We start from the raw sequence: 25,384 nt of genomic DNA on the forward strand, positions 1-25,384 counted from the left end.
CGCCATCTATTTCTCACCAAGTGCACCAGATTAGCAGGTGTCCACCACCAACTCGTCAGCCTAATGGAGGGAGAGGAAAATGGCGACGTGAAAGGAGACTGTGCTTGGAAGCTCCCCTTTGGCCGCACAAAATCAATGGATCGCACTTCTAGACTGCCCATGCCATTTCAAAAAATGGGGCATATAAGAGCTCCAGGTAGTTCTGGTGGACTTTGTGTGTCATCATGTTCTGCTTTTACGTCATCATGATACAGAAAACAATTAAGTTCTCGATCCACCTTACAAGATGACACATGGACATTAGTGATTATAAAAAAATTCCACTACGTAATTTTTCTTTATAGTTTGGGTTATTTGTTAAAGATTCAGCTATAAAACTGTGCAAGCAAGAAAAACAAAGGTGTTTTATGTGTTAATGTGCAAAACATACTTTATCAGTGAATTGCCTCCATAGGACCTGCTGTAAAATACGGATGTTTTGACACATTAACTCTTAACACACCTTCATAAACAGGGGTCTAAGTGATGGCAGCTGAAGTAAAGAAGCATAAATATATGACCAATACAACAAAAATTACCAAAAAATGAGAGCAAAGACTTCAGCAATACATGCAATTAATGTATAACTACTAAAACGTACATATGGTACAATGTAAAAAAACAAACTTGGTTTGTTGGAAGCAAGATCAATTACAGGACTGAATACTGCCAAGCAGGATGTCTGGGTTCAAGACTCCAGCTTGACCTTTTCTCTTGGCTTGGCTGAAGTCGCAATACAGAGGCTATGCTGATAGAAGGAAGGGGCTTATAGGCATTGTGCTCTGACAATGGGCAGTGGGAGGAGCTTGAATGGCGATCTCTGGGAGGAGTCCTATTTCGCACCTTGAATACTGTGTACAATTCTGGTCGCCGCATCTCAAAAAAGATATAATTGCGATGGAGAAGGTACAGAGAAGGGCTACCAAAATGATAAGGGGAATGGAACAACTCCCGTATGAGGAAAGACTAAAGAGGTTAGGACTTTTCAGCTTGGAGAAGAGACGACTGAGGGGGGATATGATAGAGGTCTTTAAAATCATGAGAGGTCTAGAACAGGTAGATGTGAATCGGTTATTTACTCTTTCGGATAGTAGAAAGACTAGGGGGCACTCCATGAAGTTAGCATGGGGCACATTTAAAACTAATCGGAGAAAGTTCTTTTTTACTCATCGCACAATTAAACTCTGGAATTTGTTGCCAGAGAATGTGGTTCGTGCAGTTAGTATAGCTGTGTTTAAAAAAGGATTGGATAAGTTCTTGGAGGAGAAGTCCATTACCTGCTATTAAGTTCACTTAGGGGCGGATTTTCAGAGCCCTGCTCGCCTAAATCCGCCTAAATCCGGGCGGATTTAGGCGAGCAGGGCCCTGTGCGCCGGTGCGCCTATGTTCAATAGGCCTACCGGCGCGCGCAGACCCCGGGACTCGCATAAGTCCCGGGGTTTTCCGAGGGGGGCGTGTCGGGGGCGTGTCGAGGGGGCGGGCCCGATCCGCGCGGCGTTTTCGGGGCGGGCCGTAGCTTTCGGGGGCGGGCCCGGGGGTGTGGTTACGGCTCGGGGCGGTCCGGGGGCGTGGCCGCGCCCTCCGGACCCTCCCCCAGGTTGCGTCCTGGCGGCGCGCGGGGATTTACGTCTCCCTCCGGGAGGCGTAAATCCCCCGACAAAGGTAAGGGGGGGGGGTTTAGACAGGGCCGGGCGGGTGGGTTAGGTAGGGGAAGGGAGGGGAAGGTGAGGGGAGGGCAAAAGAAAGTTCCCTCCGAGGCCGCTCCGATTTTGGAGCGGCCTCGGAGGGAATGGAGGTAGGCTGTGCGGCTCGGCGCGCGCCGGCTATACGGAATCGATAGCCTTGCGCACGCCGATCCCGGATTTTAGCGGATACGCGCGGCTACGCGCGTATCTACTAAAATCCAGCGTACTTTTGTTGGCGCCTGATGCGCCAACAAAAGTACGCCAAATTGCGCTATTTGAAAATCTACCCCTTAGAGAATAGCCACTGCCATTAGCAATGGTTACATGGAATAGACTTAGTTTTTGGGTACTTGCCAGGTTCTTATGGCCTGGATTGGCCACTGTTGGAAACAGGATGCTGGGCTTGATGGACCCTTGGTCTGACCCAGTATGGCATTTTCTTATGTTTCTTATGACCTGATTCAAGGTGAAGGAGGGAGGTGGACAGCAGTGGTGGACGAGGGGAGACCCAGGGAGGCAAAGGCCCCTGGGCACCAGGGGATCCCTTCCCATCCAGGAAGGAGGCCTGCGGCCACCAGGGAGCTGATCCTGTCTGGCAGCAGAAGAAGAGGAGGCCTGCGCCACCAGGGGAATGGATCCTGTCTGGCGGCAGAAGAGGAGGTCCGCGGCTTCCAGGCCATTTGATCCCGTCTGGTGGCAGAAGAAGAGGAGACCCACGGCTGCTGGGGGAGCCCATCCTATCTGGCGGCAGAAGAGAACGAGGCCTGCGGCCACCTAGAGCATGGAAGGCACCATGAACCAGTTTAAAGGGTCATTTTCCTTATGGTAATTGCAAAATGTGTTCAGGTTCTATTAGAGGACATACATTTACCTCAAAGCCTGAATTTTGTATTAAAATATCACAACTCGCTAAGTTGTCGATCTACACATTATTTACTTAACTGAATGTCCTTGTGGAAAGTCCTCTGTGGGCAAAACAAAACTGGATTATTTGTACCCATTTAGCTAAACACAAAAGTTGCGTATGTGCTCAAAAAATGGAGGCCTCTCTCGTTGAACATTTCCATAGATACGATCATTCCACAATAAAGCTCAGGAATTTGTTGCCAGGGGATGTGGTTAGTGCAGTTAGTGTAGCTCGGTTCAAAAAAGGTTTGGATAAGTTCTTGGAGGAGAAGTCCATTAATGGCTATTAATCAAGTTTACTTAGGGAATAGCCACTGCTATTAATTGCATCAGTCACTAACCAACCTCCTTCCCTTCTCAAAAATACTCCAGAGACAGTTTTTCAAAGATCACCCAGCGATCAGTTAGCAGCAACAATTTATCGAGCGCAGAAATCCATGCGCTCAAGGAGATCTGAGATAATCAGCAAATAGTAGTAAAACCAGCTGATAAGGGGGGCTCCATTGTAATACAAGACAGGCAACAGTATATTATGGAAATAGAGCGACAGCTCAATGACACTGAATTTTATCAACCATTGTCAGAGGATCCAACCAAGGAAATTAAACAGAGGATAGACCGTATAGTAGACCAAGCCCTACAAGCAAACTGGATTACAGAGAAGGAGGTTCGTTTTTTGAAAGTTAAATACCCCACCTGTCCGGTATTTTACACCGTACCTAAGATTCACAAATCGCTCAAGTCCCCACCGGGACGTCCAATAGTGTCCTCCAAAGGGTCGCTTTTAGAGCCACTTTCTCAATTTGTGGATAGATCCCTACGTGGATATATCCCACAGATAACATCATATATACGGGATTCCGCACACCTAATGACTCTTCTACAAGATCTTCATCCAGAACCAGAACTTACATATTTAGTGACTATAGATGTGACGGCATTATATACCAGCATACCCCAAAGTGAGGCCATAGAGGTAATAACGGCAAAGTTAATCTCCACCAGTACACGACGGAGAACTCCCGTAGCCTTCATTCAAGAACTAGCCAGCATTGCGCTACAAGAGAATTATTTTATGTTCTTAGGGAAGTACTATAAACAAATCAAAGGTACAGCTATGGGGGCCACAATGGCCCCTGACCTGGCCAACTTGTACATGTCAGAGTTTGAGGAGAAGTGGGTATATCGAAATAGTTTTGAATGTCATATCAAATTTTGGAAAAGATTCATCGACGACATTTTCGTCATATGGCAAGGAGAAGAGGAGGAACTGCAACATTTCATACAATGGTTAAATAGCCGCAATCCACATCTGCGTTTTACAAGTCAACATCACAAGAACAGCATACCGTTCCTGGACATTCAAATAATGCTTACAGGGGAAGGATTTCAATTTACCATATACCGGAAACCTACGGACAGAAACACACTGTTACATTACTTGTCGTTTCATCCCAATCACCTTAGAAATAACTTACCAGTAGGGCAATTTCTTAGGTTGAGGAGATTGTGCTCATCCCTCGAAGAATTTAAGATACAAGCGGCGGACATGACCAGTAGATTTTTGCAGAGAGGCTATCCAGTAGCAACAGTAAAAAAGGCGTACAAACGAGCAAGATGGGCCAATAGAGAACTGCTCCTTCAACCCAAAACCAGCACTGATAGTGAGAAATTAATTTGCGTGTTACCACACACACCACAAACGTTCATGTTAAAAAAAAGTATACTAAAATACTGGTCTCTTTTGCAAGTCCACCCGAATCTGAAAGAAAAACCCACATTCGCTCTTACTAAAGCACAAAATCTGAAGGATTTGATAGTACATTCCAATCTACTACCTGAACAAACTCAAAGTCAAGATACACAAAGAGGTCAAAAAATATGCGGGAAATGCAGTGCATGCCAGTTTATGCATGAGGGCACAGAGTTAACCATCCCGGGACGGAGGAAATATACCTATAGAGGTTTCTATACCTGCGACTCAACAAGAGTGATCTACGCACTCTGGTGCACCTGCCACAAGGTATACATTGGCAAGACAATGCGCAAGGTTAAGAACAGGCTTCAAGAACATGCCAGTCGACTGAGACACAAAATTGAAGGGGCTCCTTTAACAGATCACTGGCAACAAATGGGTCATCCACCGGAAGAGTTCAAAGCGGCGGTCCTCTTTCAATTACAGGAACACCCGAGGGGAGGCGACCTGAACACAAAGCTAATACAGATGGAACAGAAGTACATATACACCTGGGGCACAGTGGCTCCGAAGGGGCTCAATCGAGAAATCGACTGGACAGTATTTTGGTGAAATCATTCGGATTTCATGATCAATGAATAGGGACGCTAAAGGTTCAACCACAAGGATCACAATTCAGAAAAGGACAGCAGCTGTGGATTTTCCACATTGAACTTATGCATTAAATCATGTAGGATCAGTAGTTCCCTAACAGTTTAGCTAAAACACAAATAAATGGAGTAGTAGCCACACAGATATTACAGTAGCCACCCAGGCACCATGGCAGTTGATCTTAGGTTGATAAATCATCATAAGTCATACAGACAGTATGATAGATAGCCTTTTGCAAAATAGCATTACAAACATCAAAGTCACTTGACAAGCATGTAAAAATTGAAGATCATACACTAGGAAAGCAGTTAGTTTATAGAACGGCGCCTCCCAGTCCGATTGAAGTAGCCCCCTGTAAATAAAAGATAAAAAGCCTCAGCAGTTCCAGCAGACGTGGCAAGAACTAGTTTACAATCAGGTCTGCCTTCCACAAAGGAACATATGATGCACTATAAGCAGTCAAATGGGCGGGACTGCTGGCGCCGGTAAGTGAGACATCGAAAAGATTGAGCAGTACCTTCATGACTTGCATAGCGGGCCGTCAGAAGTGTTAAAATAGCTTCACGAGTTGAATAACTCGTAAGACTAACCTTTCAAAAGAGGCAGATCATTAAGAGATATGGGAAAGTTATTTCTCAGACAGGCGCGGCTGTCAGCCCCGCCCGAGAAACGCCCTTCACCAAATTAGCAACTATCACAAATAGTTAGCCCCGCCCGGAAAACGCCCTCAGTCTAATTTATGCCGCCCTTCAAAAGAAAAAAAGAAAAAACCGAACATAGCATTAGCGGACGTGGTGAGCACCAGTTCCCCACCAAGTCCGCCTCATGAAGCAGAAGCTCATCCCTCAGCAGACATAGTTCCCTGTCAGGTCCGCTACAACATAATTAGCAGAATTGCACACGTCCAAGATAGCCTCGGTCTGAAAAAGAGTAGGAGGTAGGTCTCCCAGGCAGGTATATATAAAGAGTCAGAACAGGTCCGACGCCCAGACAAGCACAATAGGCGTCGCCCGTGAGACAGAAAGAAGCTACACACAAGTAAGTTTTCAATGGCAAGGTGGGTCTTAATTTAAGCATTATTAATGAATAAGAGATAAAGTATGCAGAAGGCTTAGCTGTTTAAAATTAACCTTTTTATATATTAAAGGTCTCCCACACGCTGTGAACCCAGTATCGGACACAGCATGTTCTCCCATAGTCCCTGAAGCAGGCACACTGTGCCGAAACATGGCCCGTGTCGGACAAGCAGCTCCGCACCCATAATACATCGCAGAGGCGACGTCCCGATAAGTATGTAACAAGACATTAGTGGGGCGGTAAAGCAGCAGGGGAGAAGGGATTTTTAGAAAAATTGAAAAATATAAAAAAAGTTCGTGAGATATTGTTCAACTTAATAAAAGAATAATAGACGGAGGTTCATGAGAGGATAACTGCAAATCGGTTATCCTCATTGAATAACCCCCGTACAAGATTACCACCAAGCAAACATTCCCTTGTATGTTTAAGTTGGAGTATTAATTGCATCAGTAGCATGGGTTCTTCTTAGTGTTTGGGTAATTGCCAGGTTCTTGTGGCCTGGTTTTGGCCTCTGTTGGAAACAGGATGCTGGGCTTGATGGACCCTTGGTCTGACCCAGCTTGGCAATTTCTTATGTTCTTATTTATATTGGTTGGTGACTGATGAAGCCCAAGTGGCCTCGCGGGGAGGTGATCATTTGTAGATTCTTGACCAGAAGGAGTTGGAATGGACTTCTCATTTACAAACAGTCCACCCTTTAGGACTTAAATTCCGACATTAATTAAACCTTTTCTTTAAAGTGCCAAACATATAATATTTAAGTAGTTTTTTTTTTTGCCTCTTATAAAATGGTTACAACAGATGAGATATTTGACAAAGCAGTTTTATTTTTCAAATCCATTAATTTGTGATGTATTATATTTTGTTTGGTTTAGTCATGCATCAGTCATTTTACGAATGTGGTGCTTTCCCAGGATGGCGGTTCATTAATGAGAAGCAGCAGCTTGATGTGAGAAACACCCCTCTTGATGCAGAGAAGAAACTTTCTCAAAATTCACAAAGGGAATTACTATTTGTTTTTACTTTTGAACATGCTTTGTCAGACCTTCAATGACTGATTCCGCACTGAATTTTATGTGTAAATACATTTTTCATATTATTATTATGAACCAATGTTTAAACATTATCGCACCTTTTCGTTTAGTACACCTTCAGGTATTTGCAATTAGTGCAGATTAATATGATGGTCCATTAATTCAAATATTTTGCTGCCTATCGGGGTGATTCTTTATTCTGCGATGGGCCATTATCACGTGCGTTAAGGTCCTAATGCACAAGATAACGGCTGCATTGCGGCAATGCCATGCTAATTAGGGGAAGGGGAGGAGTGTGGGCGGGATTTGGGTGGGATTATGGCCCGGCAGCACCGCGGGATATAACACCGCCTTTTCCTGTGGCGCTATGGGGCGACAGTGGGCGGCATGGCTGCACCGCCATGATGTGGCCGGCTGCCCACTATTGCCCCTGCCCCTTTTTTTCACAACTCATCGTTTTGCTATAAATATAGCAGAATGATGAATCTAGGGGTGTGGTTGGTAATGGTTAAAGGTATTACGTGAATGTTTTTGGTGATTAATTCTTAAGTTGAGCCAATAAAAGGAACCACTTTGGGAATAAGACAGCAACTAGAATGATATGTTGCATACTCCAGTTGCCAAAGTGAAAATAAAATTGTTTTTCTACCTTTATTGTTCAGGGTTTTTTCCCTAATAGTAACAGATTCTTCTCTGTCTTTTACTAACTCCATTTTCAGTATCTCATTTCTTTTTTCTTTTTTTTCTCTCTCTCTCTCTTCATCACTTCTTCCCCTAAATTGTCTCTGACAATCCTTCTCTTTCATCTTATTTCTTCCATTTCTGTGCTCCATCCCTCTCTTCCATCATCTCCTTATCACTTCTCTTATGCTCTCATCTCTGTCACCCCTCCTTTATCTCTTCCCCACCTCTCACTCTTAAAGTTCTGCCTGACCCAACACTCCATCTTCCTGCATGTCACCTCCACTATTCTCTCGCAGCCCTCTCTCTCTCCCTCTTGTTAAGCCCCCTCCCCCCCCCCCCATCCTTGGCTCATACCTCATCAATCTCCTCTTTGGCTCTCTCTCCCTTAAGCGTCATCAACTATTTCTTCCCATCGTTGGCTCTTCCCCTATTAATTTTCTGCTCTTTTCTTTCTCTGGCTTTTTCCCCTATACTTGACCCTATCCCTACTTTTTCCTTCGCTGGTTCTCGCCATCCCTCATTACTCTCTCTTTGTTTCCCCTTCCCTCTTCTTGTTTCTCTCCCCCAGCAATCATCCTCTCTCTAGCTTAATCCCCTTCGCCAATCTTCTGCACTTCAGCTCCCATCCAATCTTCTCCTCTTTGGCTAACTCAACCCTCCCAGCAAACATTTCCTCCCCAAACTGCCCTTCATTTTAGAACTTCAATCCCAGCAATCTCTGGCTCTTTCCCCTCTCTGAATTGTCCACAGTTTAGCATTCTTCCCTCTCCCTATCTATCCTTCTTTGGCTCAGTCCTATACCCTTCTCTCCCTTCCCTTGATCTCCCACATTTTTGGCACACTCTCCCCATCCCCACTATCCTCTCTCTCTCTCTTCCTCCCCACTTTGGCAGCTTTGACTCCTTTTCCCCCTGCCAGTGCCCAGAGGATTGCAGCCCAGGTCCCTCGGGTTAGCTGGGACCGAACAGTGTGGCTGCAGGATGCACGCCCAGCAGGTATTAGATGGGGTGGGGTGGGGACCATGAATAGATGCATCTGTTGTATCCACATGCGTTCAAAGCCATCCCTAGCAGAGAGAAAGGCACAGCTAGCGCTCTACCAAATGCAGCCCCAGGGTTTGACCCTGGATAACCAAGGGCACTGAGATTACAATTTGGAGATGGAAGTAGGAAAGAAAGTCCAAAAGTATACCAACCTCCCCCCCCCAGCAGACTTGCATTCTCTGTATGTGTATTTACTCCCAATACCTTCCTACACAGACTCTCCTTCTGAGACAGAGCAGTAAAGGTAGGTTTGAGGAGAGCCCACCTTTTTTTGTATAATCAGATGATCTCTCCTAAAATGCTAATGTTTTTTGTCAAGAGCAATTTCTTTTAGGACATGAATGGGTAGTGGATCAGAGAGACACGCAGGATGCAAAGTAAACTGACTAGAGGCCTGGTCACAAACCTCAGAAACCATGCTGCAGCAGGGAACACCCTGCCTCAGGGGCAGATGCAATAATTTTCGTGAAAAGCGGGCGCTAACTTTTCAGCGCCCACTTTCTTAACGCACGCATGGCACCTGCAACGGAGGCGCCATGCAATATCCAAATTAGGGGGTCGTGCTAGGAAGGAGGTGGTAGCGTCGCTTGCGTGACTTTAGCGCCTCCTTGCTAACGTGACCCCGTGGCAGCTGCCGGTTATGAAGACCAACGCCGGTAAACTCGGCATCGGTTTTCATAACTCGGCGGTCTGCTGAGGTATATTTTTTTGTGTTTTTTTACTGAAGAAGTACAGAAAAGCAGTTTTTTCTGCTTTTCTGTACTTCTTTTCCATGCGCTCAGCTATTAACTCCTGCTCCAGGCAGGCATTAATAGCTGAGCGATAAATGTGTGTCTGAGACGTACATTTATTTTTTTGCATTGGAGTGAATGAGTAATAGGCTCATTCACATGCAGTTGCATGTGATGAGCGCTATCTCATTCACTCTGCATCGGACGTGCGTTAAATAGGTGCTAATCCTCCTATTGCATTAGGGGTGGATTAGCGCCTATTCAACGCACGTCTGACTGCGGGTTATACAGTGCGCTCGGCTGAGTGCACTGTATTGCATCGGCCCCTCAGTGTTTTTCAAACTCAGGGTCGTAACTCAGTACCCACTCTGACTGATTTAGGGAGGGAGGGAGGGACGGAAGAAGCACAGCATTTGGCTTTTTCATGCTGCCTACTCTCAGCTGCATGTGGCTCTTAGGAGGTTTGAGCCGTGCGATATCCATAATCCCAAGCCATTATTCCATATGACTCAAAGTGACAGAGCCAGGAGTTGGCAGGCGTGTGGGAGAAGATTAAAAGCAAGTTACTGAGGGGTGAGGGGGGGGGGGGAGAGTTAGTAAGGGGGCTGTGGGTGGTGGGGGAGAATGAGCAGGGCAGGTTTTAGTGGTGGTGGCAGCAGCCTATGCGAGCACCAGAAACAGTGCCCTCTATGGCTGGGGTATGGTCTCCCCTCCCACCTGATCACGTATGTCGCACATCCCTAAAGACAACCCTGGGAATGAGAGTTTTCCTTCCACTGGGTCCCAAGAAGAAATTTCAGCTTGTGACATTAAGTTGCCCTCTTATATCCAGTCAACCATGACTAACAGCCTGAGTTCAATTTGAAGGCAGAATTCACACTAAATGCAACCTGTACGTTTAAGAAATTGTTTGGACTAGCTCAGATACACTGACATTATGTGGAGCCGCTTGCTCCCATTGCTTTGCTTAGGGTCCCTCTGCTGTGTTAGCTGTGGCTCTACTCTACCATATGCCACAGAGATCTGCACTGCTGAATATAGTCAGCAGAGAGAACTGGAAAGAAATGCAATGCAGGGCAACAGTGCTAGCGATCTGGAAGGAAAAGCCAATGGACCAATCCAGTTGTTAAGGGTTAATAAACTGCAATCCAATGTCTTGATAAATGGGTATTTAGTAGGTAAACAAAGGCAATATCATATCCTAATAGACATAATTATAACACCTGATAATATATTATCACTTGTTAACACGAGATAAAGCATAAACTGATGAAGGGATAAATGATAGAAATGTGAAACAGTAGGGGATATCATTTGGAAAAGGCTGGAGCAGAAGAAAACAACTTGTAAGTAAAGTCTTACCTGTCATATAACATTTGGTATCCTGAGCATTGCTGACTGGGTTGTTGTTTTTAAACATATAAAGGTTGAAAGGCATTACATTGTTACTGCTCAGGCGCTTCCACATGTCATGGTCAGGGCTTGTCCAGCGTCCAGCTAGCACATCATATTCTCGTCGCCCCATGTGTATGAGCTTGGTGAGAGGATCATAAAGACCTCCATGATAACCTATGATGATCTGAAAGCCAGGATTGGTGTCCATGTAGATCTCCCCATAGGCTGTGTACAAGATCTGCTTGATCATTAATCCTGTTCCACTGAAGACTGCTAGAGGGGTTCCTATGTTGTCACACGCTATGTAGAATTCATCCCCACTGCTGAGCTCCATGGCAAACAGGTGGCCTTGAAGATCATAGTAAAGGGAAGCAATCTCAGAGCTTGAATGATTATAAAAATGAGTAACCCTAGTAGGGTTTGTAAGGTCTGCATAGAAGAACTGCAAATGATGACCATAACTTGTTTTCCTGGAGACTCTCCTTCCCAGGCCATCGTAACGGTATTTCACGTTCCATCCACTGGCTTTATTGTATGTTTTGATTAGAAGACCAGCAGAGTTGTACTCAAAAATATCATTTCCCCTTTGTTTCAAAAAGCCATCATCATCCATTTTGTACTGGACATCACCTAGTCTTGTAATTCTGTCCCTCAAGTCGTATCTTAATGGCGTAAGTCTAGCACTGTTACCAGGGCTCACCAAGTGGAGATTCCCATTTAGGTCGTAATTATAACGCCATAGTGGCTTGTCATTAATGGACACAGTTTGTAACTGACCATCAGCATCATATTCATAAGAATAGCGAGTAGTATTTGCATACGGTCCCACCTTCAGTTCCTTTTTCACCACCCTCCCCATATTGTCATACTGAACAGTCATCCAATACATGAGTGATCTGAAGATCTCATACTGAACTTCTTTGACTCTCCCATATGTATCAAAGTGCTTTGTGTGAGTCATGACAGTGGTGGTGATAATTTGGTTTATGTCATAATAGATGACTCCAAATTTTCCAAACTGTTCAGTTTTGCCCGACACGTCATCATACCTGTACAGATCTATGGGCAGTGGCGTCTCATTAATAACTGCCTGCATGCTGGTGACCCTGAAACTGTTGTCGTAGTTATAGTCAAAACGTGCATTAACCATGCCTTCCTCTGTGAAGCGGAAGATTTGCCTGTCAACAAGGGGGCCGATCTGCCTGTATCGGATAGTACAGGTGAACCCTTCATTTTGCAAGTTTATTGTCTTTAGCATGCCAGCAGTTTCATCATAGGTAAAACCAATCTTAGTGGTGTCATAGAGGATTTCTGCCAGCTTGGACAGCTTCCCATATTTGTAGATGATACGCCTCCCTGTCCCCAAATAGAGGGTGTGAAGCAGTTGTCCGTCCTCCGTGAAATCCTGAATGACTGAGGCATTACCCTCGGGAGGCCTGTAGATGTTCCTGTAGTATCCAATGGAACGAATGGTTTCCAGGGTCTGCCGGGCTACATTGGGCATGGTCACAGAAGACAATCGATCATTCTTATCAAACTCAAAGATGTACTGTCTCTGGCTGTGAAGAAGCAGCACCATGGACTATGGATGAAAGAAAAATAAACCAGTTACAATTTTTTGTCTTAGTGTGCATCCCCATCTTTTCTTTTCAATTATAAAATGTGCTTCCCTATAGTTTCCTCCCTCTTTCCCTTACAGAAGAATAAAAGTAAGTTTATATTAACTGCAGTCTTAAAGTTAGTAATTGACAGATAAAAATAAAGTCCCTTAAATTTATTAGGGTATTTTAAATTGGATTAAGTGTCTCCACTCCTTATACAACTTTAAATAACTTTAACAACTCAACAACATTAACATGCAGACAGCAATCCAACAGCAGGATGGGGGCTATACAGTCTTGCATTGAGTGCCACAGGCATGACTATCTACCTACTGGTAAAAGGTTGTATGTGTGCACCCAGTGTAAAGAGCTCCTGGTTCTCAGACTGGAGACTAGACTGGCATATCTGGCAGAGCTAAGGCAAACAGGTATAAAGAGGGGACCTTCAGGAAAATGGTAGAGTGGTCCTACCTTCAGTCTGGCAGTCCCTGTGCTGCTTTGATTAAGCAAGGGCACCTGGAAAGAGAGCATCAACTTTGATGTAACAGGAAGTGATGCTGTAACAAGGTTCTGCCCTCCAGGTGATGCATTATCCTCTGCACCAAGGATGTGTCTTCAGGGAGGAATGCTGTTATACTTGGCAATTCAATCATTAGGAATATAGATAATTGGGTGGTTTGGTGGGTGTGAGGATTGCTTGGTAACTTGCCTGCCTGATGTGAAAGTATTGGACCTCAAAAGCCATCTAGATAGGATTTTCAAAGAGTTGGGAAGGAACTGGGTGTCGTAATGTATGTAGGGACAAAAGACATATGAAATTGCAGGAGGGAAGTTCTAGAAGCCAAATTTAGGCTTTTGTGTAGGAAAGTGAAATATAGAACCTCCAGGGCTGCATTCTCAGAAATGTTCCCCTTTCCACACACAGGATTCCCAAAGACAGAATGAACTCTGGAATTTCAGTGCATGGATGAGACATGGTGCGGGCAAGTACTTGGGAAACAGTTTGGGAAAGGGCCAGAGGGTATTCAGCCCAGAGTACTGGAAAAACTCAAATATAAAATTGCAGATCTATTACTAGTAACCTCTAGTCTATCATTAAAAACAGCCAGAATACCTGAAGACTAGAGTGGGACCAATCTAATGCCAATTTTAATAAGGGCTCCAAGGGTGAACCAGTAAATTATAGACCAGTGAGCATGATGTCAGTGCCAGGCAATATGGTAAAAGTTATTCCTAAAAACAAAATTAATGGCCATATGAATAGAGATGGCCAACTGATTTACCAAAAAGAAGACCTCCTTTACTTATCTACTTGATTTTTTGTTGAAGGCAGTAATAAGCACTACTGCTGTTGAAGTGTGCATACAAATAAAGCGTGTTGGACTCTTCCCGCATGAACCCTCCTTTGTTACATGCCACCACCGAACCCACTGCCTCGGGGACAGGAAAAGGGAGAAGAACCCAAACGTGCAACGAAACGTTGAAATCCTCAGCTCTGTGTGCAAGGGTGGTCAAAAAAGCAAACAGAATTTCAGGAATGGTGTGGAAAGGAATGGGAAATGAAACAGAATATCATAGCACCTTGAGTATTGTGTGCAGTTCTGGTCACCCCATCTCAAAAAAGATAAAATGGATTTAAGAAAAGGTACATAAAAGGGCAACAAAAATTATAAAGGGGCTGGAATGGCTCCCCGATAAAGAAAAATGAAACAGGTTAGAGCTCTTCAGCTTGGAGAGGTGACTGAGAGGATTATACTATGAGGGGATATGATAGAGGTTTATAGAATCACGACTGGCAGGAAACGGGTAAACAAGGAATGGTTATTTACCCTTTCAAATAGTAAAAAGACTAGGGGACAGTCCATGAAACTGACAGGTTAGGAGATTTAAGACAAATTGGAGAAAGTTTTCTCTTTTTTTTTTTTCATTTAGCGCACAATCAAGCTGCGGAATTTGTCGCCGGAGGGTGTGGTCAAGGCATCCAGCAGCACAGCTGAGTGTAAAAGGGGTTCGGACAAGCAACGTGAGGAAAAGTTCATTAACCATTATCAGCTGGGTAGCTTTGGGAAAGCCACTGCTTATCCGTGGATGTGAGCAGATCTGGGCTTTGGGATCTGCCGGGTACGTTCTTAGTGGCCCAGAGGCCACTGTTGCAGGCAGGATGCTGAGCTCAGTGCACCTTTCCTATCTTACGCACTTATGAAAAATAAAGCAGTTAAAATCATTTGCCTGAGTTTCTGACCCATATTTTCCTTTCGATTATAAAAAGTGTCCCTCTAAATTTTATCCCCTCTTTCCTTTACCAGAAGAATAAAAGTAAGTTCATGAATTATTTGTAGTTATTTCAGGTCATTCCCATGCCCTTGTACTTGTATTGGTCAGTCTGTTTCTATTTTCCCAGCGGGACGACAGCCATGCCCGAGGCTACCTATGGAGTGCTGTGTCTTAGTTCTTGCATGGGAAGATTTTTTAACAAGGGTAATTGAAAAAAATGTGGCCTTTCTAGCATGAATACCATGTTAAAAGTGATTTTATTTTCAAATAAAGACCCTCTTTGTGTGGTCCTGGGTTACGGAATTGTCCACATCAATTGACATAGTTGTTCTGCTAATAGGGCCGCTAACTTTTAAATGCCATTTTGACAGACTATTGGGATATGTGTGATGGGAATTAGATACAGAAATGTATCGAGCTGGATGATTTTTTTCGTAGTACAGATGAAAGATGGAAGAATGACCAGTTTTTATCTGCTTCAAGGGACACTCCAAATGCATTAAAGTTTACCAATCCTAGAGCAAACCCACTTTATATGAATGCAATATTATGAATTGGGGTTGGTATTTGGGGGAACGGTCTGCCTAGCGGGTGACATTTACTGTGTACATTGTCCATGCCGATGTTACCGAGTATTTTCAAAGCGAACATACCTGCGTAATAAGCTTGTTTACAAAACCCTTGGATAACTGGCCAAGATGTGCACGCATTCACTCGTGTAAAGTTATAAGTCCTCTTCGGAGGGCGTAATGTACACGCACATATTTAATGTGCATCCTTTTTAAAATCAAAAAGCATGCGTGGAAGTGCCGACTCCGCCCGTAACATCTCCCTCAGTGCACGTAAAAGCAGGTATGAAAGCGGGCTGTGTGGGCACTCGGCCCAGGCCAATTTTAGAACCGCTCTTTCCGTGCATAAAAACAGGCCTTTGAAAATGGTCCCCTTTATGTTTAAATGGATCAGGGTATAAAACTGAATAGTAATGCTTAATTTCAAAAACCTCACTAGCAAACTATTTTTACCAAAATAAATCAGTCGGTGATGCCATTTTTGGAAGGACGGGGTGACATTTGTGATCTTTGACCACAGCAGTACTATACGGTATGGCATTTTTTAAAGTAGCAAATACTCCCAGCCTTAAGTATAATGCACTAAAGCCGGCTGTGCCTCTGGCACTGTACTACTGCTGGTGGGATGGAGAGAGAGGAAGCAGAAAGGCTCTCCTCCTCCTCCCTTTAAAAAAAAAAAAAAAAAAAAGCTATTTAAAAAAATATTTCCCTTTTTTAAATCTTTGCCTCGTTTATCCTTTCCCAGGAGAGATACATCAAAGGCGAGCTTATGCAAGAAAAGCAAATTCTTCTCTTTTGAGGAAACAGCCTGTCATTTTTTGAGCAATTTCCTAGCTCTTTGATATCTGAACCTCCAGTCGCTATTTTTTTTTAACCATAAAGAATCTGCACACTTCAAAGCTTCCAGCTCCGTGTGCGATATTTGCAACGGATAAAATTCAATTTTAATAATATTTACTGAAAAATTTCACAAAATTTCATTGATGTAAACCAGATGTTCACCTAGATTCTTCAAATTGCCTGTTTCTTGGCATGATTTCTTCATTTGTTTAGCCTTATTTAGGTCTTCTCTCATTTTTGTCATATAATTTATTTTGTTATATTTTTAGACTTTTTGGAATACAGTGTGCATCTGTTGTGATGGCCCCACCCTCTATAAATACTCCTTCCCAGAATCCATTACATGTATCAGTAAAAATGCCAGACTCTAATGTCAATCAGAATAAAAACACCTACATTTATAATGGTGAGAGTGGATAAGTGTGGGGAGTATTCACAAACTTTAAGCACTGATACTTCCTTAGGAATGAAAGAAAAATGTGAATGAAAATGGGGTCTTAATGCTTTGTTAGTTTGAACTGTCACCACCATTAGTTAAAAAACTGTGATAGTACTGATTCTTTTAGCTTAAGGTAGCGTTCGGAGATCCAGTTAGAAAAGGCAGTGAGACAGGCAGGAACTAAAAGAACAGAAGATGTTAATTGGTAGAAAATACAGAAAGAGTTGAGTATCATCCAACATGCCTTCTCTAGGTAGGTGTAGCTCCATGATTTCCCATCAGCAAAGGTCCTGGAAATTATCCTGCCAGCCTGATCATACTCCATTCTCTCTGACATGGTTCCTCGCTGGATCCCTGCAACATGGCCCCCAGAGGAATAGGTCACGTTGACTCCATTCAACCTGCTGCTAGGAGACCAGAGACTGGGTCTTCCTGCCTGGTCGTACAGAATCCGCAGGGTGAACTTGCGATGGTCATCATAGATCTTTTCAGTTCTGGTGACACGGTCAAAGTCAAGGGATAGCAAGTTTCTGTTGTGAACCTAAAGAGGCAGCAGTTAGAACACAAGGTGAATCAGGAGGACACCATCTGCCTCTTGGTTGCAAATTCATTGGTTCACATTACCAGAAAGAACATCTGAAACAAGGCCCAATCTCCTTACCATCATTCTTGGGAGAAGGGTGGGAATGTTCTAGTTAGCAAAAGGGCAACATGAGGTATGATTTCAGTAAGATCCCTATATATGTGGATATACATATGAAGATCTGGAAGAATTGTTGCTGTCATCTTCCCAGGATCCTCATCAAAATGGGATCAATTTTAGTTGCATACATAAAAACGAATTAGGCATATTGCCCTGTAATGTGTCTGATTTAGGCAGAGTTCCTCAGCAAAGAGCTTACACACCATCTTCCTTTACTTAAAAAAAGTTCAGGCCTTTTTACCAAACTAGTTACATTATCTGGAATATATTCTAATTATAGACGTAACTACTAACTATGCTCCCTAGAGCTGAATTTGCAGTCGGCCAACGTGCAAGCCCAGCCGTCTGCAGAATCTGACACCAGAGAGAGCGAGGTGCCATTCTCCAATCAGCCACCAGGTACTGAGGAACAAACATGCAAAACACAGACAGTCACTAACACAGCAGCCATGAACTCCTCACCTCATTTGTTAAGACAACTTGCTGAGCTGCCACTGTATTCCTGGATCACTGATTTCATTTTTTTACATGAAATACACAAAGATGCACTGCCCCGTTTCTCTCTGGGTCACTTCTGAATATCAGTTAACATTATTTCTTGTGTCAAGGGCTCTGCAGCAATTTTTTTTTTTTTTTGTGACCACTAAATTTCAGTTTTTCACCTCTGCACAATTTAAATGGGCAATGGGGAAGTCCCTGGCATAAATACCCCTTCTCAACAATGTGATAAACAGCAATCTGGAGGGACACAACAAAGAAGGAAGTACAGAGACAGCACATGGGATGCCAGCCTTTGCCACATTAAATTTGCTTTTGGTGCACAGTATGCAAATGTGGCATGGCCGGGAACCTGGGGGTCCTGCCTTTGCTACCCTAGAGGACAACTTTCAAAGCTATTTACCTGGGGAAACAGCAATTTCTCTGCAGTAAACTGGCCTGTCTGAAAATGACCCTCCTCAGAGTGGCTAAAAGTACACTGGGAGTTCACCGTATGAGTACTTTTAGTCACATTACAAACAGGTGCTCCCAGAGGTGTGTGTAGGTTGAGGGAATACAGCAGGCACGCAGCATGGAATTTTTAAACCCGGACGTGTATATTTTCCCCCTTTCTTCCACCTGCAGAAAAACGCAGATGCAAAGTCTGTGGGAACTTTTGTACCCATGTAAGTGAATTATCAAAAGATAAACTAAGCATGTAAGTTTTTTTTTTTTCCTTTTTAAATTGCCTACCAGGCCCAAGTGTGCAAAACTACCTACAAACTTTGCACTTTGCTACTGAAAATTGCCCCCTTCTTTATAAACAGTTGCTTGATTCAGTGCTTGAAAAGTATTTGATGCTAGTTTTAGAATGTGCTAAATGGACTTCTTTGGAATAAATCTATACATTCCATTCCAGTACCTGCACGTTCATTTTTCTCAGTAACGCTTCTCAAAGGATATTGGTTAGAATGGTAAGGCTCTGTCTTACTGGTCTTCATTATGCAGCTGGGTTCCGATTAGGAGTGCTACCTCCTGTTAGTTTGCTTAGGAAACAAAGACACCTCTGGGATTCTATGAGATGAATGGCAATAACGCCTTCCAGTGGCAGCGGTGCAGGCAAACAACAGAATCTAAGGAAGTATGGCATAAGTACAGAGGGAAGGGAAAGCCAGTGAGTAAATGGGGTCTGTGTGCTGCAACAGGAAGGAAATAGGGTAGATTAGATGGTCCTTAATGTCCTTACCTGTCGTCATATTTTATGTTACTGTACACTAAGGGGTACATATTGAAAAGCCATTTAGATGGATAAAGGGGAAAGTTATCCATCTGAATGGCTTACACCATATTTAAAAGGCTTATATGGCTAAATCTTAGCCGGATACCGAATTATCCAGCTAGAATACAGCCAGGTAAGTCGGTGGTGTTCCTCGTGCAGGAGGTTGGCCTTCCGGGGAGGAGCGGAATTAGCCGGTTAAGTTAACTGGTTAACTCTAGACGTGCCATAGGGCAGGTCTAAAGTTATCAGGATACCACATATCCAGCTAACTCTAACCTATCTGGGTACATTCAGCAGTACAGCTGCACTGCTGAATATCCGGGTTAAATTAGCCGGATGTGTGTGTTAGCTGGCTTTGACTTGGACTTTGAGATTTTGGGTGTCATAAAAGTATTTTAAAAAAAAATCTATTTTTAAATAAATATATTATTTCGGTTATAAAATTGAACTTGAAGTACCTCCACTACCATTACTCACTCTCAGTCTGCGTCCAAAAACGGTAACCTGCCCTCTGGCCTGCTCTTTACGCTGTCTCCACTCTACCAGGTTGAGGCCGTTGTCGATGGGCAGAGTAACATTCCTTTTCCCCACCGTTGGGTTTACTGTGCCAGCCAGCAGGTGAGGCTCAGTCTGCAGAACCACCTCCATTCCATTAGCCAGCATAAGCCTGAGAGAACCATCTGCTCCAACGTAGTAGCTATTTCGAACTTGGTCTAGAGAGAGGGAAAAATCAAAACAAATGACTGAAGATCAGAAACCAGACAATTAATCAACCAACTTGAACTTGTTTGCCTGATTAGTCATGTAAGGTAAGATAACCTTAGTGGCAGGACAAGGGAGGGAAGAGAGTAAGATTGGAAAAGCGTGACATAAATAAATGATGGTGTGATAATGAGGTGAGATCCCAAAACAAAAGGAACACTAATCTGGAATTGCAACCAAACAGCCTCTTAAATGACGATCTGACTAAAGTAGTGAGTCTTGAGGGCACACCTGAATCTGAAGTAGGCCTTTTCCAGGCACAAAGCTGTAGGAAGGGAGTTCCATAATGCAGGGGCAATAAATGTGAAAGCCCTCACTCTAGTTTTGACCCTTTGACCTTCCTTCACTGGTGGAAGACATAGCTGAAAATCAGACTCTCATCTGAGGGAATGAGCTGGTACATATTTCCTTAGTATTTATGCCATTTACTCAGGGCCTCTACCAAAAATATTCAGTAAGGACTGACAGATGGACTTGGGTTTCCTGCAGTGCTATGTCATCAGCACATGAGTATGGGTGGCAGGAAAACTTGAGCAAATTATCTTTTCCAGTCACACACTACAGGTCAAGCACATTCCAAGATAATTTTTTCATATCCTGACTAGATTCTATTAAGGTTTCTCTTAGGGTCCAGACTGCAGTCAAGCTGTAGGTCTGTTTCCAAACAAACAGACACCTGCAAATGTTGGTATTGATTTTTATTGGCCTATCTACAGCAGTTGTCAACAGATTTCAGCAGTCAGTCCTGGATTTGTTTTTGGGATAAAAACGACCCTAACACATACCAACACAAAGGTCTAGTTTTGAAATGTTGACAGAGATAAGCAGCAATAATCATTTAATGCAGGAATTTAGCATTTTTGCTTTACATCCCTTATCCCTTGAGGAATGAAACATTTTCTTATGCAAACATTTTTTGGAGAGCCAAGAGCCACGGGTATCCAAGTTTAGTACAACTGGTTTCCCTGGATTTAGCTATTTTTCTGCAGTACTGACTAAAACCTGTTATCCTTTACAAACTGTTGCAGTAGTATTGAAGATAAATGAGTGGGATGAGTTTCCATGGTCTCTTTAATTAACATTCATTAAAAGAGGTATAAAACCAAATGAGTGTTCTAGTTAATTTTAAGGACAATTACCAGTTTACCCAGGTGAATGAGCTGTTTGAAAATGACCCTTCCTCTATATGGCTAAAAGTGGAGGCATAACCTAGGGGCTAGAATAGTGGGCTGGGAAGCCAGGGTTCAAATCCTGCTCCTGCCACTCCTTGTGACCTGGGGCAAGTCACCTCACCCTCCACTATCTCAAGTACAAAGCACTAGGGGAGTTAAATGTAAAGATGAGTAGGTAAATCTAAACACCCTCCCCCCCCCCACATTACTCCACGATCTGCAGAGAGAGGAGGCGCCCCTGGGGGCATATTTTAGTCTTGGGGGGAAAATAATGCAGGTAGATTGCATTTTCAAATCTATGGGGCCGATGCAAAAAAAAAAAAGCGCGGAAAGCGGGCGCTGAAAAATCGGCACCTGCTTTCTTAACGTGCGTATGGCGCCCGCAAGGGGGACGCCATGCTATATTATAATTAGGGGACCCTAGCACCTCCTTGCTAATGCGACCCCGCAGTTACGATGGTCTGAAGGTTATGAACACCGACGCTGATAAACTCGAGTTTATTGGCGTACGTTTTCATAACGCAGCCAGCCGGTTATGAAACCCGACGCCGTCTTCTTAATGCGGCTGGCTGAGTTTTTTGTTAAAAACTTTTAAAAGAAGTACAGAAAAGCAGTTTTTTCTGCTTCTCTGTACTTCTTTTCAATGCGCTCATCTATTAACGCCTGCTCCAGGCAGGCGTCTATAGCTGAGCGATAAATGTGCGTCTGAGACGCACATTTATTTTTTTTACATTTGGAGTGAATGAGTAATAGCCTCATTCATACTCTTTTGCATGTGATGTGCACTAACCCATTCACTCCGCGTCAGATGCACATTAAATAGGCGCTAATCCCCTTATTGCATTAGGGGTGGATTAGCGCCTATTTAACTGCGCCTGGGTGCCTGGGTCCAACTGCGGATTATACAGTGCACTCGGCTGAGCGCACTGTATTGCATCGGTCCCTAGGAGTGCTAAGTTTCACAGAAAAAGTAGATGCAAAAAAAAAAACAGGTTCCTCGGGGCAGTTTTCAAAAGGAAAGCGTGCATATAACTGTTGCAAAACTCGTAGGTAAAGTACCCTCAGATTTTGCACTAACGCAGGCAGTTTGAATATTGCTCCCTTTATATTTCTAATCACATTTTGAAAAAACATTTTTACACTTTATTGGATTTTAGTTGTAAACTCACGGTTATGAGAAATAATTTGAATTTAAGGTACCTGTTGATTGGTAAAAAGAGCTATTTCCTCCAGGATGCTGGCTAATTTGTATGCAAAGTAAGTGGGTAACATACATTCACAAAATCATGGCACTGCGATAGATCCTTAACTGCTGACCGATACATAATTTGATTATTATTCTGGTTGCTATGACCTCTACTCCCTGGGACCCGGAGTGAACGGCAGTGAATGGATCTCTCTATTAGGATCTGTTGTGTACGTCTTAGTGACCCAGACTGGCCTCTGTTGGAGATTAGAAGCTGGATCTGATGAACTGGCCCAGTACAGTATTCCCTAGGTCCTCATATCTGAAGCTTAAAAGTCTTCCGATTTTTGAATGGGGAAGGGCAAGAAACGGTGTGTGTACTGGAGTGTCCCGCTGGTAAGCCAGAACGTAGTACTGCTTCTGTAAGCCAACCTGGCACTGATAAGACGCCATCAATTTAAGCTCGCATGTTCCTTCATCTTCCCTTGTAAAAAGACTCCATACCTTCTTATCTTTGTTGCTTGAAAACTGAACTGGATAAGAGCAAATGGAGCAAGGGCTTGCTCCCATCTGACAGATCTGATCAGGACTGAACTTTTATAAAATCAGAAGTGTATCTTTGTAACAAGTGACCCTGAATGAGAATACAATTAAAGTGTAAGGGACAAAACATAAAAATCATATTAAAAACGAACAGCTTTCTCCCACTCCCCCCACCCTGACAATTCATGGAATGCATGATCAGCGTAGGAAACCTGGCCCAGCAGAACCACCAAAAACCTTCTTGTGCTGTCTTATGTCCTACGAAAGTACAGCTTCTGATGCTGAGTGTGGATGTTATGGCAATCAAGCCATCAGCAGACGAAGTTCTCTGCATTTCAATTATATGCACTATTTATTTTATATGTTATGAAAAACAAACTAATTAGCAGTACTCAAACAATGATGTTTTTCTGTAATTTTTACTCCTGACAAGCTGTTGTATCCAGCCATTATTATCTAACTACAATTGACTCAATAGGCACACTGCTCCTGGTTACAAAGAACTCAGGATATATATATATATATATATATATATATACACACACATCTATATATATCTATATCTATCTATCTATCTATCTATCTATATATATATATATATACTCATGGTCAGAGAATAAACATATATTTGTTATACAGAAGAATAGTTATAGCAGATTTTAACTTCTATAAGTAGTGAGTAGCGAGGTTGGTCCAACAGCATTATGAGACCATGACATAGGCGCCAGCTCTGTGGGTGCTCAAGCACCCCCAATATTGTTGGAACCCACTGGAGGTCTGCATCCCCTGGTCTAGAATGGAGGTACATAGGTTAAGCCGCGCAGGAATGCACCTCTGAAGTAACATGCACAGGCAGACCTGCTCTGAAGCACCTGCCACCAACTTCATTTCCTTCGCCGTAACCAGCGAGACTCTGACTGGATCGGAGGTAGAAGGGGACCTTGATTTTCTGCTGCTAATGCCGCGCCGCTTCTCCCTGCAACCCCCATCCTGGGACGCCGCCACCAGTATTGTTGCTGCTTCTTCCCGCCCATGAATTTTGAAAGTACTTTCTTGTATACAAAACAATCTGATTGGAGCTGACCTGGAGGAGGGAGAAACGACAGCGATACCAGCAGCGGTGGTGGTCTCTTAGGAGGGAGGGGCAGTGGGGAGCAGCAGCGCAAGATTAGCGGCAGCAGCCATTGAATTGGGAGCATTTCTTAATTTCTCCTTCTCCTGAGGAAACAAGAGACTGGAGAACATGGTGGGCAGACAGGGGTCATCGAGAAGGAGCCAATATGCTGATGGGAATGAGGCAGGAGGAGTTCTGATGGTGATGTAGACATGAGGCAGCCAGTATAGAGAGAATGGGAACAATGGTGCTCGGATCTGCTGTCACTTTTCCTGGCCGAAGCAACAAGGTGACTGCTAATGAATATTATAATAATTTATAACTATGGGTCTGTCCATATGGGTGTATGTAGCCTTTCCATTGATTGGATTTATAAATATGTTTTTGGTTTTAACAAATTTTGGCTGGCTATTTTTAAATTTGCTTTTCCTTTTGTCTGCTGGTGTGTCTCACATTATCTTTATGCAGCTTTTGCATGGGACTAAGACATACTTCGGCTGGAAAAGCTTCTTTCAGTTGACCTATTTATGTATTTGTTGAGTTTTATATAACCGTCATTCGGTAAAGCCATCATAATGGTTTACAAGGTTCAACTTGCAATACATTTAACAATTGAGCAAAAAGTATAACAGGATGCATATTAAACGCACATGAGAGATCTCCGATTACAAAGATATTAACTAGAACAAGCACTACGGATTGCACGAAGGGGTGCACAAAGGGGGGGATGCCCCTTTGGCGCGTGACGCACAGCATGCGACGCCTAGTGTTCCGGCGCCGGTTAACTGTCCAGCGCTGTCATCAGTGATGTCAGGGGGGGGGCGGGTTTCCCGATCGGGGATCTTACATGGCCCTTCCCTTTTCAGTTCCAGGTAAATTCTTACTTTGTTTTGGGCGCCCTATCACTCAGTAGTAAAGAAACAATGTACAGACACCCTCTCTCACTCTTTTGAGCCATCAGATATCCAGGAGAGATTCCACAACACATCATTGACCCAGCGAAAATCCTCACTAGCACCTTGATTACAGTACCAGCAGGGGAAAAACAAGGTACCCAAACGCCTCAGAGAGAAGATGCTCCATTGGGCCCAGGACTCCAGATTGGATGGTCACCTGAAAGACATTGGAGTTACTATCCCGGCACGATCAGTGGCCTCAACTCTCTAAGAATGGAAAGGAGGAAGCGTGGCGTTATATATAAAGAACAGTATTAAAGCAACAGCACTGCTGGACTTACAATGTAAGGAGAAGGCACTGTGGGTTAATTTGGAAAGAGGGAATGGAACATCTATTTATATTGGTATAATATACAGACCTCCATCATAGATAGAGGAGATGGACAGAGATATAATGGAGGATATTCACAGGATTGCTGTGAAAAGGGAGGTCCTGCTGCTAGGGGATTTTAATCTTCCAGATGTTGATTGAAACATCCCAACTGCAGGATCTTCTAGAAGCAGGGAGATCCTGGAGTCTCTGTAAGA

At 43.6% G+C, this 25,384-nt stretch overlaps 1 protein-coding gene across 1 annotated transcript in view; it reads right to left on the minus strand.

Moving 5' to 3' along the window:
- Positions 1 to 25,384, minus strand: part of TENM4 (teneurin transmembrane protein 4) — a 954,015-nt gene that overhangs the window by 32,969 nt on the left and 895,662 nt on the right. Inside the window, exons 26-28 of the mRNA XM_029602209.1 lie at positions 19,601 to 19,836; positions 16,909 to 17,205; positions 10,909 to 12,523 (exon numbers count right to left, since the gene is read on the minus strand). Of these exons, the coding sequence (XP_029458069.1) occupies positions 10,909 to 12,523; positions 16,909 to 17,205; positions 19,601 to 19,836 (2,148 nt within the window). The remainder of the gene's footprint in view (positions 1 to 10,908; positions 12,524 to 16,908; positions 17,206 to 19,600; positions 19,837 to 25,384) is intronic.

Source organism: Rhinatrema bivittatum, chromosome 5 (genome assembly GCF_901001135.1).
Source record: "Rhinatrema bivittatum chromosome 5, aRhiBiv1.1, whole genome shotgun sequence".
Lineage (NCBI taxonomy): Eukaryota > Metazoa > Chordata > Amphibia > Gymnophiona > Rhinatrematidae > Rhinatrema > Rhinatrema bivittatum.